The 18,247-nt window shown below is 46.9% G+C and overlaps 1 protein-coding gene across 4 annotated transcripts in view; it reads right to left on the reverse strand.

Moving 5' to 3' along the window:
• ARHGAP26 (Rho GTPase activating protein 26) overlaps positions 1–18,247 on the reverse strand; it is a 2,444,655-nt gene that overhangs the window by 147,100 nt on the left and 2,279,308 nt on the right. The window contains exon 24 of one of the 4 annotated variants that reach the window (XM_078653063.1): positions 12,007–14,099. The exons of the other annotated variants lie outside the window; for them this stretch is intronic. Coding sequence (XP_078509189.1) covers positions 14,068–14,099 — 32 coding nt within the window. The 3' untranslated portion in view covers positions 12,007–14,067. Of the gene's footprint in view, positions 1–12,006; positions 14,100–18,247 lie in introns of those variants that run through there. 4 annotated transcript variants of the gene reach the window in all.

Here is an 18,247-nt window from a genome sequence, read left to right on the forward strand (position 1 = left end):
CGAGACACTGACCACTGGTGCACATAACTAAGGCCCTGGAAGGGATCCCCTATCCCTAGAAGTCAGTTTGCAGAACGGGGAGGATGGGTGGGGCGGTAAGGAATATATAACTAAAGTATGTCTCTTAAAGATACATCGTTACCGAGGGTAAGTAACTTGTTCATGTGAATGAGACCATTAGTTATATATTCCTTAACTTAGAACATATACCCCAGCATTGCCAACCCCAGAGGTGGGTCTGCGAACTAAGTTCACTCCAGGAAGTCCTAGAGAATAGAACGGCCAAAAACGCTGTCTCTCCGGACTTGGCTATCCAGGCAGTAATGTTTTGGGAACATGTGCAGGGATGCCGATGTGGCTGCCTGGCAGATGTCAATCAGTGGAACTCCACGTCCCAAAGCAGTAGAGGCTGCCATCGCCCGGGTAAAGTGGGCACGCAGTCCTACTGGAGGTTGTTTTTTCGCCAATGAATAGCAGATTTTAATGCATAGGATAACCCATCGAGAGATGGAACATGTTTGCAAGGCCCAAACATTATGTAGTGGCTCGAAGGGAGCGCATGTAAGGTAAGAAAGAACAAGGTTCAAGTCTCACTGGGGCATTACGAAAGGATAAGGAGGAAAGAGATGAGTAATGCCCTTTAGAAATCTATTTACAATCGGAGACTTAAAAAGAGAAGGCTGATCAGGAGGGCGTAGAAAGGGAGATATGGCCGAAAAGTAGCGTTTAAGAGTGCCCAGAGCAGAGCCCTGCTGGGCCAAAGATAGAATGTAGTGGAGAACCTCCGAAAGAGGGGCAGAAAGGGGATTCACAGCCTTTGCTGTGCACCATGACACAAATTTGTTCCATCTGCAGGCGTATACCGTTTTAGTGGAGGTACGCCTGGCTGCCAAGATGACGTTACAGACTTTGGGAAGAAGGTCGAAAGCGGTCAACTGTCGCCGCTCAATAACCATGCAAGGAGGTGGAGGCAGGACAGGTTCGGGTGGAGGACCGTCCCCTGCTGCTGTGACAGAGGATCCTCCAGAAGAGGCAGTCTGATCGGAGGATTGATGGACATGCTCAAGAGCTCGGGGTACCAGACTCTTTGTGCCCAGTCCGGAGCCACAAGAATTGATTTTCTTCAGCACCCTGGGTAGAAGTGGTACAGGGGGAAAGGCATATAGAAGGCCGCAATTCCACTCCCAATGAAAAGCGTCGCCGCAGAACTGCTGACATTGCACGTTCTATTCGGTGGCAAACAGATCTAACCAAGGCTCTCCTCACTGCCGAAAGATGCCTTGCACCACCTCCAGTGAAGATGCCCTTCGTGATCCATCTTGCACCGGTGGTGGCTGAAATCGTCTGCCCTGGCGTTCAGGGAACCTGTCAGGTGTTGAACCACCAGGTATATGCCCTGATGTTCCAGCCATGTACAAAAGGCAAAGAGCCTCTTGACATAGGGTCCACAACCTCACCCTGCCCTGTTTGTTGCAGTACCATGTGGCAGTGGTGTTGTCCATGAACACCTGCACTACTCTTCCTTGGACAGAAGTAAGGAATGCCTTCAGTGCAAGAAGGATTGCCCAGAGTGCCAAAAGTTTGATGTAGAGACAATACTCCACCGGAGAACAGAGAACCCTGATCTCCGCCTCTCCCAGATGGCCGCCACATACCAGAAGTGACTCACCCGTTACAACTGTGAATTCTGGTTGGGAAAGGGACAGGGATCTGCTGCTGACCCAATCCTGGTTTGTAAACCACCACTGCAATTCATGTGTAGTCCCCTCTGAAATCTGAATACATCGGAAAGATTCCCCTGATGCTGCGCCCACTGGAACTTCAGGTCCCACTGCAGAGCCCGCATATGCCACTTGGCATGATCCACCAGCAGGTTGCAGCAGGCCATGAGACCCAGCAGTCTCAGGGTCATTCTCACCAAAATCCAGGATAGAGGCTGAAACATCGGTATCATAGCCCGAATATCCAGGATTCGCTGCTTGGGAGGATAAACCCGAAACTGTGCTGTATCCAGAACTGCTCCGATGAAAAGGAGTTTCTTAGAGGGAATCAGGTGTGACTTCGGCACGTTGATAGTGAACCCCAGCGAATGCAGGAGGTCCGCCATAGCCTGGAGGTGGGAGACGACAGCTTGGAACGCACCCGCCATCAAAAGCCAGTTGTCGAGATAGGGGAAGACTGGAACCCCTGATCTGCACAGATCAGCTGCGACCACCGCCATCACTTTTGTGATCACCCGAGGGGCGCTGGTAAGGCCGAAGGGGAGCACAGTAAACTGAAAATGCTCATGGCCTACCGTGAACCGTAGGTAATGCCTATGGGCTGACAGGATGGGGATGTGGAACTAGGCGTCCTGGAAGTATAAAGCTACCATCCAGTCTTGTGGGTCTAGGGTAGACAAGACCTATGCAAGCGTGAGCATCATGAAGTTCTTCCTTCCGGAGGAAGCGAATGAGCCAGTGGAGGAAGTGATGGCGAATCCTGCCACCCACTGGCGTTTAGTGGGCCTGAAACACTGGGCTGGGAAGGTTTGGATGCAGTAGCGGCAGGGAAGGTGGTGGACTGACACGCCCGCTGGCCCTATGACCCACCTCGGCGGGTCCCACATCTGCGGCTGCACTGAGACTATTGCTGCGCAGGCCTGTGGCTCTGAAAACGAACGTGTTTGGGCACCCCTTCCTTGGCCACAAAAGGAGCGAAAAGCAGAAGCGGAAGGAGTGTGTGTGGCTGAAAGGCCTAAGGACTTGGCCGTAGCCCGCGAGTCCTTAAAACGCTCCAATGCACTGTCTGCCTTCTCGTCAAAAAGGCAAGTGCCATCAAAGGGAGTGTTCTGGACATTCCCGGAAAAGCCAGTTGTCCTCAGCCAGGCGTGGAAATCGCCTTGCTCAGCGAGTCGGTGGTGTCAAGACCACAACGAATTGTGAACTTGGCTGTGTATCTCCCCACAGCAATAGCTTGGGAGAGCACCGTCCGGGCCTCCTCGGGACACTGAGGCAGCACCTGCGCAACCGTGTCCCACACAGAATAGGAATAACGGCCCAAGAGGCATGCGGTGTTCACGTGGAGCCGCACAACGACGCCTACCGACGCACATGGGTACTGCTGCCGAAAACTTTCCAGAAGGTAAGAAATCCATCACTAATGTGTTCCTTTCAGATACCACAAGCAGATGTTGTGGAGATCCGAAAGGGATATCTTAATGTTTTCAACATGGTTTGAACCCCCAAGACTTTAGGAGAAACATTTGACCTAATCTGTTGTTGCAATAGACTGATGAACTTGTTAAACACTGAAGAAGATCTAAAGACCACATTTCTGAGGCGTGAAACATCAGGAACTGATGCCAGAGTGCAAGGCACTAGTGCATAAATGTAAATGTAAATGTACAGGAATTTATATAGCGCAAATCACCAAGCGGTTTCTAAGCGCTTGCTTAGGGAACCCGTCCTGGTATTCCCCTATGAGATAACCACGGCAGAGTATCCGCAAGGTGAAAGCCAGGCATCCCGCCGCGAGGGGCCGTTGTGGAGATTAAGCAAGCTATTGCCCAGAGTCGCAGTGTGAGAACCCGTGAATCGAGTAGGCACCGGAGCGAGAATTGTCGAGTCCATGGACATTTTAGGACTCAAGACCCCGCCGAGCCGGGAATTGAACCCTGGTCCCGGGCTGACCTCTGCTTCCAGGTCTGCCTCCTCTAACCAGTGAGCCACACTTCTCCAAGGTTGGGGTCTTTATGTCCTCAGCATACAGAGCTGCAATTAGAAACGTGTGTGCCACTTGGCAGTGCTAAAGAGTTGATGCTACTGCAAAACACTTCTTGATCAAGTCCAGCAACTGTGGAATTTTCATAAGTTGAGGAATATGTAGATTTTAGGTTTTTTTCAGCCAAAAGCCCCAAGACACTACAGCTGAATGACTGAATGCATACGAGATGGATCGGTTTCCAGAAAAACAGAGGAACAAGACCATGTACTTACTGGAACAGCAGACAAAGTTTTGAATGTCATTTGCTTCCCCAACAGCCAGTTAATAAACCTCTACCACGCAGGGCAAAATACAAGCAAACTTGCCTGGACCCCACATTAAGCAGGTTTTGAGGTTCAGATCGCAATGAAGCCGACTAACTTGATATGTTAGGGAGTCCAACATAAAATGAATTAGCAAACCACAATTTTAAATTCCCAATGGACCTACGACTGCTTTTATGCCAGCGATTGGAACAACAGTAAGAACTAGTTTCCTTTTTTGTGGTCAGTAAAAAGCCTCTTGAACCACTGCCCCAATATAAGCATTCATAATTTGTTTTTGATGCCGGATTACATCTATATTTATTTTGGCACAGCACCAAATGCTGCTTCATGACCAGAAAAAATAGGGGAAAGAGCAAAATGAAGGGTACTAGAAGAGATTTAAAAAAAAAACATGCAGATAATACAAAAGATATATTGCTCTCTCCAGATGATGCACAACATGCAGCATTGACTTTGTTGGAATGTCTAAAATCCAAAATATGGTATGTCATCCTTAAAGGCTGTGGTAGGCATGGGTTTCTTTTTGCTCACTTTCTGAACTTGAGGATAGAGTGCAACCTACTGGCTTTACCAATTTTGTTTGCCCTTGATGGCTGGTGTGAACACATGCACATCGCCTCAGTCAAACTGTAAATTGTATTTGGTAAAATATTACAAAATGTATTCAAAAGTTGCCGACTGGATGCGTGTGGATCCACAGTGGACATCTTTGGAAGCTTTTTATAGTTTTTTAATAAAACCAGCTTAAAGGTGCCTCGGTGGCTGCACGTGCATCGCGCTGGTCATTTTATTTTTTGGGAAAATGTATTTATTCAGATTTTCAAACAAAACAAAACAAATCAGTGCAGCACTGCAATATTGAGTAATTTCACAAGGGTAAAAGACAGGAGTAGGGACAGAAGCCCTCCAGGTGAGGGTGGAGAAGTAGTGGGGGAACAAACACCAGAGATCCACATACAATCATCACGAGGGAATGTCACAAGCGGCCGAGCTATTTGTCGTTTCTTTAATGGATCTACCAGATCCAGCAGGTGCAGTTGAATATGGGTGTGAGGCATTCCGCGGCCCTGGTAGTCCAGTATCAATATTGTCTCTATCGGGGGAGGAGCTACGACAGCAAGCAAGATGGCTGCATAGTCTCCCGGCTCCGCTGACCTCCGTCTTGCGCTCCAAGATCCTGTCACTTATCCTGATTTCCTGCTCCGGATCTGTGTGTGTGAACTAATCCGCACTCCGATGGTGTGATCCCGGGGTTTTTCTGACATTGTGGAGCTGAGTAACGTCGAGGACCGATTTGTGGCCTAACCCAGTCTGAAAGCCTGGGTCTCGAGTGCTGGCTTAGCCGGGTCTGAGTTGAACAACAGCGGACTGTTGAGGGCGGCAGGGTCCGGTCTCTGGAACTTTCGGAAATTTTTTGGATTGCTTTGCTATCATCTGCAGCCTGGTGTTGTGTTGGAGGTGAGGAGACGAGTGACGCACGGTGCGGTGTCGCGGGGGTCCCTGACCAGGAGGCCCGGCACTTGCATCGCCGGCGCACCTGGGTTGGAGTCTCGTCGCGTACTAATGCATACTGACGGTTGGTCCCTCACCGCACAGTCCTGCTCCTGCTGATCTCACCCCGGAGAAGGCGCCTCTCCGTGGGGACCATTATGCCTGAGGAAATGTGGAACCAGGCGGAGCAGGCCCAAAGGGGCCCGTCATTGCGGGAGGTGCTGGCGGCCCTAGAGGCACTTCAGGCGACTGTGGCAGCTCAGACCTGCGGCCTGTTGTCGGCGGCAGATGGACTTAAAGGACTGAGACCGGATCCTGTCTCGATACCCGAGACCCGGCAGCCAGCTTAGCTTGCCTCTTGATCGACGCCCCAGTGGCGCAATTAGACCCAGTGCTGGAAGCTGTGCCTGCCCCTACAGAAGTGGATCTCCTTGAATGGGCTGTGATCGGTGATTTAACTAATTTTTTGGAATCCCCGGTTTTGCAGCTGTCGGAACATCCAACTGCTATCCCTATCCTGGAACCTTTTAATTGGTACTGTGCACTGTTTTGGATTGTGTCGAACCCCCTCCCCAGTCGGTATATCAAGATGGCGGATGTGATAAGGCCTGGCTTCGGAGACGGGGAGGGACATCGTCGGTACCAGCTGCTTACTTTGGGATCTACTGTTCTTCTTCCATCTACTGAACTATGCTCCGACCACTTCTATGTATCTTTTGACATTTTGATGATGGGGCTTTATTCGTCTGAGGGACTCGGCGAATTCGATCGACGGGGCCAAGGCTGAGACTGTTGTTTGGGTAGTTCATTGTGGTCTTATCGGTAACGGGACTGCTTCATTAGCTTAACTGAGTCCGGGGCAGGGCTGGTGGTTCCCCCGGGATGTTTTCTCAGTTTGGACTATTCAGATGTGACAGTTTCGGGGGACCCCGGGCGGGGGAGAGGGACCGGGAGCACGTAGAAGATAGCCCTCCTCCATTTCCCCTCTTTGGGTGGGGTTTAATTTCTTTCGGTCTTTCTCTGGGTCTTTCTATATTTCGGGTCTCAGTTCTTGGGCGACAGGCACGCTGCTGGGGGGTAGGCCGTAGTCATTTGCAGATGTGCAGGGTGGGGGGTTGGGGGATGGGTGTTTTGTTTTCGTTTTATTTCTATGGCCTTTTTTCTTCTTATCTTTCTTTGCCCTTTTCTTTTCTTCCTTTCCGGGTCAGTGTAATGGGTTCAATTTTATGGCCATCTCTGCTGTTTCATATGTGCCTCATTCTCGCGATGTTTCAGTGCTACTGGGCGGGCACTCAGCTGGCGTGAACTGCATTTGTACGCTCGCTTACCATTAATAATATGTTTTAACGCCGCTGACTTACACGAAGATGATTTCACTGTGGACATATGCTATTTCGCCCCCCCCCCATTTTTTCGCAACTTCAGATATTGTATGGCACCTGATCCTTCTATCTTATATTATAAAATGGAACCTTTTTATCCTGTTACCAACTTGATATGTTTACAACCAGTACGTATATTGGACGTGGCGAATCTGCACCCCGGGATGCTGAGTCTGGGTTTTGATTGTTTTATTGTGTTGCAACTGCTTAGCGGCCGGCCCTAGGGGTTGTAGGCCCGTGTTTGTACTTGGTTGAAATGTCAAATAAAGGTTTTCAAAAAAAATAAATATATATTGTCTCTATCGCATCAGGGACTGTATCATTTTCCCTCTGATATCGCTGAGACAGCCCCATCTCCGGGTAATATGTTCACCCAACCTGTCTTGCATATCACCCCAGTACTCAATGTCCTCTGCATTTTTATCCATGCAAACTGTCTGAATCTAGCATTCTTCTGCTGCTGCCCACTCTAAGAAGTCTGTCCACCATTTAGACAGTTTTTGAGTTCGGGCTTGCCGAGAATATGGCAATGCGTTTCTGTGCCAGTACTAGACCCAGTTGAGCAAACCAGTATTGCATTTTCTTCCCTTTCTCGGGAAGAGGCAGCAGCCCCAGCAGGTAGTGTCGGATGCAAGTCTATTTTAACCTACATCACTCTGCACCCTTCCTGCAATATCTAACCCCAAAATGTTTATAGCTGTACACAGGTCCATTCTACATGCCCAATGTCCGCAAGAATTACACCACATCAAATGCAAACCACTGGTCAAGTAGAATAAGCCCTATGTAGGTCCTGTAGCATCATATACACCTTATAGAGAAAGTGAAATTGTACCAACTTAAATCGGGCATTGCTGGCGACTTCTCGCACCTGTGCTCAGGCTCTATTCCATTCCCCATCTGGGAGTGGGGTCTCCATTTCTCAATTCTCAAATAACAGGGAGGTCTCCTTTAGAATCCAATAGGGGACAAGGAGTAATAGAATAGAAAAACACAGGGGTCCCTTGCTTACCAAAAACAAAGAGACACGAGAGGAGCAGGGAGGCCGACATACAAGTAAAAGAACATGAAAATTGATAAAATCAGTTCTGGCTGAATTAGAAGAAAGTCGCGTAAAACACCAAGAGCACTGCTCGACAGGCACAAGTTTCAAGGCATCCAGCCACGCGCTGTGTTTCTGGCCCTTTTTCCTATATTAGTGGGATATCTCATTGACCCTCTACAAATAATCGGTGGCTCCCCTGAATCTTAAAGAATATCCCGAATTGATAAGAATCGTGCACTATTCATGAATTAAAGTGTCCCACCATTTAAGAAGGCATCGTGTTCAGTATTGACTCGAGTGAAGGTGATCCCTGGACCAAATTAAACACAGTTATTTCAAGATGTGTTCCAATATCCAGTGACACTGCACCATTCCATAAGAAGGTGATCCTTGGACTAAATTAGACACATATATTTCAAGTGACACTGCACCATTCCATACGAAGGTGTTCTTAAGTATCCAGGAAGAATCCTTTAATTGAACATTAAGGATCCATCACAACCCTCTTCCTATATAAGAACCTTGTCCTTATGAAGGTTGTATCATAACACCGAAACGCTGCGTCGACAACTTTGTTAAAAATCTTTTTAAACTGTTCATTATGTGGATCGACACATTTTTAACTGTTTTAACTGGCACTGAAAGTATTTTTTATGAATGTATAATCCTCTGAATAAATTGTACAATTTTCTATAAATTATTGTTTTTTATTTATATTTCCTCTATCATTGTGATTTATTATACATGTGGTTATGGCATCAAAGGGTTTGTGAGTTCTCCCTTCTGCAGTAATTTGCGGATGTGTCTTTTATCAATTCTTTGGTAAGCAAGGGACCCCTGTGTTTTTCTAGTCTCCATTTCTCAGTCACAGGAGGTACGCTTCAGAGAAATGTTTGTTTCCCTATTATTTTTTAGGGCAGCATTGAGACGGGAAATAATACCCTTGGTGGAGCCTGGATCCAGCATCACCTGTAGAACTTGGGACTGCTCCGGTTCCTCCGAGAATGACGTCCAGATCTCACTAATTGTGCGTGATATGCTTGCATATTGCAAAAACGGACCCTGATCTACTCCGTAGTGGGCTTCAACCTCTTCTATGGACATAAGGTTACCATTCACTAACAGATCTCCTGCTTTCTGGCAACTGTCCTCCACCACTTAGAAACATGTATGGAAGCCTGTATACGCAGGAAGGGGCGCAACCGCCATAGCGGGCACAGTGGTCATATATAAATGCATTGGGTTGTATCCAGTAATACTGTTCAAAGATATTTATCGTGGATGAGCATCTGAAGTGGCCATCTTTGAATTGGATTAGTTCAAATATAAGATGTCTGTAGCGCAAGCGGCCATCTTGTAAGGTCTGAAAATTCAAGACTATCAGCTGCTGAGAGTGCTGCAGGCAGCACAAAAATCGCCAGGGAGCTAGAGGCATTGGGTGAAGAGTGGAAAGGGTGGCAATAAAAGGAGACACACAGGAGCAAAGGGAGAGTAGGGAGTGAGAGGGTATAGAGGAAAGAGATAGAAAACAGTACCTTACATGCACTACAAATGCAAGGTTTGATGTCAACAGTGGAGGAACACACCATCCAATCAAAAGAGTGAGACCAAAATGCTCCTGGGCAGGCTAAACAGAGGAATAGGGAGGTAAGCAATTGTTCTAATCATGAGCAGAGAAGTGAGATAGACAGCAACGCCAATCAATCATGAGCATGGTCCACTCCAAGTATATTTATTGGAAACAATTGGTCTCCAATACATAGCTAAAGCGGTCTGTAGCTGGGGCCCAATTCATAGGAGCTGAGATCCGTGCATTTTGTTCACAATAGCAAATAATAAGCCAATATCAGCCAATTTCAAAGTTAAAACCAGGCACAGCCACATTTATAAATGTTTAGAAGAAAGGTTCCCATTCAAATGCATTGCTTTATAACCAAAAATGACATCTCTATGACCAAATTGCACTTCCTCCCACCTGCTCACAAGTGTTTCATCTCAACCTCTTAAGTTGCTCGATCAGAAGTGCATCGAGAGGTACTAACGAAGCAAGAAAAGCTTGACGTTTTTCAACCTGGATGGACTTTTTTGGTACACAAATTTACACTTTTACTGTGATATAAGTAGCAGTGTTAAGATACATTACTCTTTATGCATTGGCAAACACTCTGCAGATGTGACTACTGGCTCATTAATCCGTTAGCTTTTGACCACCAAAGGAAAGACTGCCCTTGTTTCTTCACAGCAGCGAATGGTGGTGGAGTGAGAGCAGCAGCACTGCTGAGTCAATCGTATACGTAAATAGCAAGAAATGAGGAAGGTGTGTATTGGCAAAGCTATCCAGGAAACAGGGATGTCGCAACAACAAAGAAGGTCAGTATCCTTCCGCTTTTACTGGCAGGGCAGGTTTCCCCCTAAGTGCACAAAAATAATTTCTGCAACAGATTGCTCCAAAATTAGAAAATGTTAACTTAAGCAGTGCAATAAGTACTAATAAGCAAACATCTGGACACAGCAGCTCTACAGAGCATACTACGCCAATGGTTTACTCTGCTTCCTGGTGGGTGGAGATAGGTTTCCTTGATGTTCCTTAATCAAAGCGCTAAATGAATGGGCTGATTTCAAGAACATCTCCCTATTTGCCTATGTAAAGGAGGAGCAGCAGAAAAGTTCAACAGTGGTCACAATGGTTCACCCATTGAAATACCCACGGGATGCTGGGAAGACTTTGTATGTGATATTCCAAGGGTGGTAGTTGAGGGTTCCTACAGATTTTATTTAACTTTCGGAAGAGGTATGGGCAACTTTTAATCGCAGCTGAAATGGAAACCTTCAGCCAGCTGCGCTTTTCGTTCTGCCAGCAAAATATTGAACGCTAAAGCAGTTTTCTGTACACACTGCACCAAGGTTCTTCCATGTACACAGCCCCCGAAAAATGTGATCTTTCAGTGCTTATGTGCCTTATTTTTCAGAAGGAGCCGTTCTTCCTTATTTAGATATCTCATTTTATCAAGTACCTACAGATAGGTCTGGGAAAGATATGCAAAGCCACCTAGGTGCCTTTGGAGAGATGCACCATGCTTCTGCCACTAACACAATTACAGCGCCGCAAGTGATATTTCACTGGTATATTTCCAGTAACTTGTGTCTAAACGCCTCAGTTCTGACACGACAACGAAAGGCAGAACTAAAACACAAGGTAAACACATCTGAGCATAATCTTCTGTAACAGGCGAGGGGGAAACAATAATGAAACAGTAGGAGGAAGAATGCACCCTGAAGGGAATAAAAAGTACTTAAGTAGATAAAAAGCCATTTGAGGATACCTTCTTCGCACGGATTCCTTATGTTATAAAAGACTTGCATATTAGTGTATGCAATAAGCTCATAATATGGAATGTGAGCAAAGAATGATGATGCAATGAAAATAACACCATCTTCAGGCTCGTTCAGGTATGAAACGCAAACTACTAGTTTAAACTTCAAGCGTACCAACCCTTCATCAATCTCCACGGTCCTTCTATGGCCCTCAAGAAACCATTATTTATGAAACCCAGGCCCCGTGTCGCAACGGAGTGATTTAAGTTGATCTAGCATCTGTAATCTGGATCCAAACTTCTGTAAGTAGTCTTCTTGGCCACCTACTGCTGGGTTTCTGAGCCATCTGGAGGTTCCTTATTAGGCTTCTCTGTGCGACTAGCAAAGCCTTCCAGATGTGCAAAGCAGGATTACTGGCTGGGTACCTGCTGGTATCCTTGAGAGTATCTGTAGTAAGGATATTGAAAGACGAGGTGGCTCTAGTCAAGGGTGACGAAGACCAACTTGCCATCAGGAAAGAATTAACAATCAGGCATTTACTAAGAAACAGCCCTTGACTCGTTATGGTACGCATTCATTTGTTGTACTTACATTGAGTGATATTTTAATTTAATTTGTAAGAGTTTTTGATATAGCACTGCTGGACCCCTAAGGAGTGAGAGTGTTTTACAACAAGCTGTAGTCTGATATACACGTGTACACATCACAAATCGGAAGAGAAGTACATTAACAAACATATTAGTGAGGGATATGCATATTTATGGTTGCTATCATTACAAACCTGGGGCATTTAAAAGATGTATACATTTTTAGTTGGCAGTGCATAGCATCTGTAGAGAACATCAGAACAATAGCAAGGTACGTTTGACATATGCAATTGTAAAAAGTAGCAGTTTTGGGGAGGTGAACAGGGGATGGTTAGTATATGAAAGACACATGTAATGAGAACACTTTCATATCTGTTGAAAGAAGGTTTGGTAATAAAGCAAAAAGCAAGGAAGAGCTCTTTTCTAGTATTAGAAGAGCCCATCACAGGCGTCGGCAAGTCCCAGTTGGGATAATTAGAACCACACACATTTGGTGTTGTTCTAGAGGGTCGTTTGGAATTAGTGAGCTTGGAGGAGAAGTTGAGAGGATTTTCTCCTGTCAAATGCTGGTCAAGCCCTCTGCTGCCCAGTTCAGGCTACTTCTCTTCCCAAAGACAATCAGGCGTTTGCCCCTGGAGGTGGTTTCAGTAGGTGCCTCAGCAGGTCACCCTAGTTATTGACAGCTCAGATCCCCACCCTCTTGTTGAGCTCCCAGTCATAGATAACAAGTCTGTTTGTAAATGTTTCACACAAGTCGTGCTCGTTTGATTATAGGTCAGTGCAGAAAGCAAAGAACCCAGTGGTAACCTTTGATCTCTTACTGATCCCCAAAAACCTGCTGCTGTGAAGGGATCCTATTAACGACTGTCAATACAAAGTCGAAAGCACAACATTTGTAAAAATGGACAGACGGCATTATTACAATGGAGTGCACACCGGTCTAGTGACAAAAGCTTGACAAGGCACACTGAATTCTAATTCAAACAACAAAATTAGTCCTAACCCGGAGATTGGGATCATATCAACCATACACTAAAAACCCTATAATGGCCGGTGATTCTACACAACCGATCTGATGAACGGGCAAAATTTATATATTTAAACAAGCAATAAAATGCATTCTAACCACGAATCTCTGTTCGGCCACGATTCTACTCAGCAAAAAAAAAACCCACAAAATAAGGGTACAATACAAAGAAATAACAAAGCTCAAACATTTTAAAATGACCTCCCACTTGCCAAAAGAGTTCAACAAAACTATGTATGTTTACGGAAAGAACACAAAACAGAACTGTTGAGTCAATTATATGAATAAGGCACAAGAGGAATGAATACAGAAATGATTAGTACTGGAGGGCCACCTACTGCAAGCGGCCAAATATAACTTTCTTCACTAACTACCCTAATCCCACTATTATAGCCACACTGCTTATGTTCCTCTGTTTTGATCTTCAGCAGAACTTCAGCCTGGCCACTTATCATTCATCAGCCATAGAGAAGGATCCTATCGACAGTTCTAACCAGGAAACTAAGCACACAATTAACTCCGGCTTCTCAAGGTATGAGCCACCAAGGTGCTGCAGAGACCTTCAAGCCCAGGTGACCAGAAATGAAATTTAGACATCTGCTTTGGAAGAGGGTTAAAATTTGCTTAGTGCATTGTATCACGGCATGTGATGAAGATGGTTGGTTCTCATGTACCATATACAATTCCTAGACTTTGTAGGGATTTATATAATTACTTTTGTACTTTGAAACCAGGTGAAAAGAAACCTAAGGGCTTCGTACAAAGGAAAACAACCATCACCCAACAAGATGGCATGCTTCATTACTGGGCACATCTCCACCGCAAGCCCAATAGGGGAGTATGGTGGGCACATCTGGAGCTCTTTTCGAGGTTTGTGGTTTAAACCCTCTCTAATGTAAGGTAAACTGGGACCCTAAGGATTAAAAATGCACAGGTACAGGGTAGTCAATTATATTTTACTGAGGTCTCTCAGCTGAAACAATATACTAGTGAATTATGTATGATTCAGACTCTTAGTAATAAAACACACGTTAAATCCTGAGCTAAACAAAACAGCAAAATTAGAGTCCAAGTATCAAATTCCAAGGTTTCGATATCTTTTCAAAATTCTTCATTTATTTTCATTTGTGATGGAGTCCAATCTTCAACCATGCAGATAGAAGACAACCACTGCCAACACGTGTTTCGTCTAGGTCGACAAGACCAAAGACTTCATCAGGGCTGTAAATATTACAATACACAAAATCATAATTCCATTCCATTACAAAAAAGGGTATCTCAACTTAGCGACTGTTAAAACAATCCTAAACTAGTGCAAAAGTGGCCATAAGACAACATTCTGAATTAGTGAACCCAAGTATGTAAAAAAGTTATATACTAAACAGGGGCCAACTATGACAATGAAATTATGAACCAGCTTAACAACCAAGCCTGGTATATAGAATTACCCTTTAATCCCATATTTGGAATTGTCACCAAAATCAATGACTATTTGAAAACTTGTCACCATGAAACTTTGTTGTCTGATAAAGAATTTCAATATCTTTTAGTTGACCGCCCACGCTTCCCATGCTTGTATACCTTACCTAAGGTTCATAAGGATAGTGTTTGCCCTCCTGAGAGACCTATAGTGTCTGGAATCGTGGGGCCTACTGAAAAATTATCTGAATTCGTTGACATTTTCCTACGCCCACATGTTAGTAGCCTTGCCTCTTACATTAGGGACACGAAAGATGTACTTAATGTATTTAACGATTTTAATTGGGAACCAGAGATGCTAATGGTCACGATGGATGTTTCACAATTGTACACCAACATCGGAAATGATTTTGTGTATTGTAATATTTACAGCCCTGATGAAGTCTTTGGTCTTGTCGACCTAGACGAAACACGTGTTGGCAGTGGTTGTCTTCTATCTGCATGGTTGAAGATTGGACTCCATCACAAATGAAAATAAATGAAGAATTTTGAAAAGATATCGAAACCTTGGAATTTGATACTTGGAATCTAATTTTGCCGTTTTGTTTAGCTCAGGATTTAACATGTGTTTTATAACTGTACATTTGTGGCTCAACTGAGTCCCAGTGTTTGATTTTGGTGGGGTGACCGAAATCTTATCCTTGGAGCTTATCTAATATTGGATCCTAATAGTTGGTAATTCCTCTCAGCGCAAATTACCCTCATTCACCTGATCATTTTGTTGGAATTCAGACTCTTAGTAGTAGATCATTAAGATTCTTCTGCCTTACAGTGGTCCAGAGCATTCATTAGGTTGGGGTCCTTACTTCTTCGCGTGTTATTTCCCTACTGTCACGCTGATCTCATCTTGCATCCAGTCATGGATTCAGTCAGGTAAGGAGAAGAAAGCGAAATGACTAAACTTTGCCTGGCATGATACAATTGATTCTCATTTGACCATTCGGTGGATCCATCTCCCTCATCACTAAAGGTGCCAGACAGATACCGGTCACAGCCGGTGGCAAACATTAGTCACTGACCAAAGGAGTAAGATCCTTAGCTTCAGGCCCTTGCTCCTTCTTGCCAGACTCTGGGTGTCAGGGAAGAGGTTGAGTCCAACTTGGCTTTTTTATGTTTATCGTGCTTTTTCAACTTGGACTTACTAGAAGACTTTGGGCAGAACTGACCATTTTTGCGGGAACAGCCTCGCAAATTGGATCGCGGGCAGTCTGAAACTTGGAGCTGCACTTGTGCTTTGACCGTGGCCTCTTGTGTTTGCGAGTCAAAGCTCGCCTCTCAGTTCTGGATTGACTGTAGGAGCATAAGGGAGCACTTAGCGCACAAGTTCAAGTCGTGACCAGACCCCCAAATGATACTAATGAAATTCCCCCGTGGTCAAGTCATAGTTTCTTATGTGGCAAAAACTCACCGCATTAAACCAAGACCCTTCAAATAAATACAGGTACGACAAAAATCCCTTCTTTCATTTATACATTTTATTTCTTTTTTCGTTAATTTATCAAAAATATTTTTTCATTTTTTAAATCTTTACTTATGTATATATCTTTTCACAAACATTGATAATAATCCAATTCATATTAAAATTTACAGTGAAAATGCATTGTGTTGGGGGGCGTGGCCAACTGCCGAACATGGCGGCAGCTTAACTCGGGAGCTCCGCAAGGCTGACCGGCCCGCGCAAATATCCGGCTAATTATCCGTACATCAGCCCGCCCGAAGGGGTGAAATCGGTTCCGGGAACCAAGCGGCGCACATTGAGCCGCCCCCGGTGGCAATCCGACACCGAGAAGTGCTAGGTTCGGCGACGGCGAAGTGGGGCCTCCGCCTACCCGGCAGCGCCGGCCTGGAGTGCTGGCCGTGCCCGGCCGGAAGTCCACCATACCCGGCAAGGAGACATCGGCTCTACCCGGCGCCCACGCCCTGCAGTCAAACGGCGGGCACCGGCACGGCATCTGACCAGCGCGACAGCCAGCGGAATTGAACACGACTGCTTCATCTGGGTCTGTTCGCGGACAAGGCGCCCTCGGGGGAGGAGGAATCCCTGCAACACGAAGGAGCCATCTTGAGGCTACGCGACCGGGCGGACCCCCACACACACGACGAGGTAGGGCGAGAGACGCCTGGACCCGCGCAGCCCCCCTGCAGCTCGGCGAATTTGACTCTGGCCCAGGACAGAGTGGGGAAGGAAGGGCGCTCACAGCCTGGCAGCACCTGCGCCCAAAGCGCCCATAAAGGCATAAGAAGCGGCGGTGCGACCCACGTGGAAGGGGCACCGCCATAATCGTAATCGAATGTTACCTGCGAGGTGCCAATAACCCAGACGTCACCAGAGGCGCGTCTCGGCCTCATATCGAATCCAACTACAGTGTCCACGAAGGTGAGGGCCGCACTCACGGAGGCACAAAAAGAGTAACCCCAAGCAGATTACGACGCGGGCCTGGCGTCAGGGGGCTGCGGTGCGTCACGACCTGCACTCCTGCATTTGCGACAACGGCACACGCCCAAGAGACAACGAAAGCAGTGGGAGGCTGTGCCGGGGCCCGCTAGACGGACCGGACAGTGCAGCGCTAAACACAGCGTCATGGCGGGCAAAAACACGAGGAACACAACGACGCAGGCGAAGCTTGATAAATTCGCCTATGCCCAGAGTGGACACTCGCAGGGGTCTGGGCGTCATTCCACCGGTGCGTCCGCGGACGCGAATGGGGCTGGGAAAGTCACACTGGAGGCCATTATGAAGACCCTCACTGAGGTCCAGGCGACAGTGGGCACCATCTCCACTGAAGTGAACCTGCTGAGAGCGGACTTTAAAAAGATGTCTGAGAGGGTATCCCAAGTGGAGGTGGTCACAAAGTCACTCATTGAAGACACCTCGGATCTGCAGGTGGCGGTGGAGCGACTGGAAAAGACCACCAAGCAACTACAAGAAAAACTGGATGACCAGGAAGGGCGCTCACGAAGGAACAACGTCCGCATCCTGGGCCTTCCGGAATCGGAGGGGAAGGGCGCCATGGACCTCTACATCGAAGACCTTGTCAAGACCAAACTGCAGCCTAAAGGCCTGTCCAACTTCTTCTCCATTGAGAGAGCACACCGGGTCCCTGGGGGTGCGGCCAAACCAGGAGCCTCACCGCGGCCGGTGTTGGCTAGACTCTTCAACTTTAGGGACAGGGACGCCATTCTGCAAGCAGCCAGGGTGGCACCGCCTGTAAAAGTCCAAAACTCTACTCTGGCCTTCTTCCCAGACTACACGGCCGAGGTGGCCAGGCGCAGAAAATCCTTCACTGAAGTAAAAAAGACGCTGCGTGACAGGGGCCTATCCTATTCGATGCTCTTCCCCGCCAAACTGCGGATTGTGGCTGAGGGAAAGACGTGGTTTTTCGACGCGCCTGAGGTGGCACGAGAATGGCTGGATGGCTGGCGGCCGGTGGGCAAACCGCAACGCCCGCACAGGGAACGCCAAGACCGCCGCAGCGAGAAGACGACGGAACACCGGGAGGCCAGCCCAACTTCTGAACAAGGTGCAGCCGGGGGATTAGAATCTGATCTTGAGAGGGATCCGTTTGATTCCGGACAGCCTAGCATGGGTTGACTACCTGAGCTGTATATAACATGATTTGGACACAGCCCTTGGGACTTCGGACCGATGGAACTGAGTAGGGCGGGCTCTGGCCGGTGCCTGTAGGGGACTCACCAACCCCACAAGCAAGTAAGACTAGATAGGGAGGGGACGAAAGCACTCTGCCAAGTTGGGGATGCGGGTGGGACTTTGTCCGTGGAGCAGGGGAGCAGGGAGGGGGTGGGGGGGGGGCAGAATTGCACAGTTGCAGTTAAAGTTAAGGTTATTGGTCATCATTCTGAATGTACAGGGCACAGTTACACTACTAGTC

The sequence above is a fragment of the Lissotriton helveticus genome, chromosome 7, assembly GCF_964261635.1.
Source record: "Lissotriton helveticus chromosome 7, aLisHel1.1, whole genome shotgun sequence".
Taxonomy (NCBI): Eukaryota; Metazoa; Chordata; class Amphibia; order Caudata; family Salamandridae; genus Lissotriton; species Lissotriton helveticus.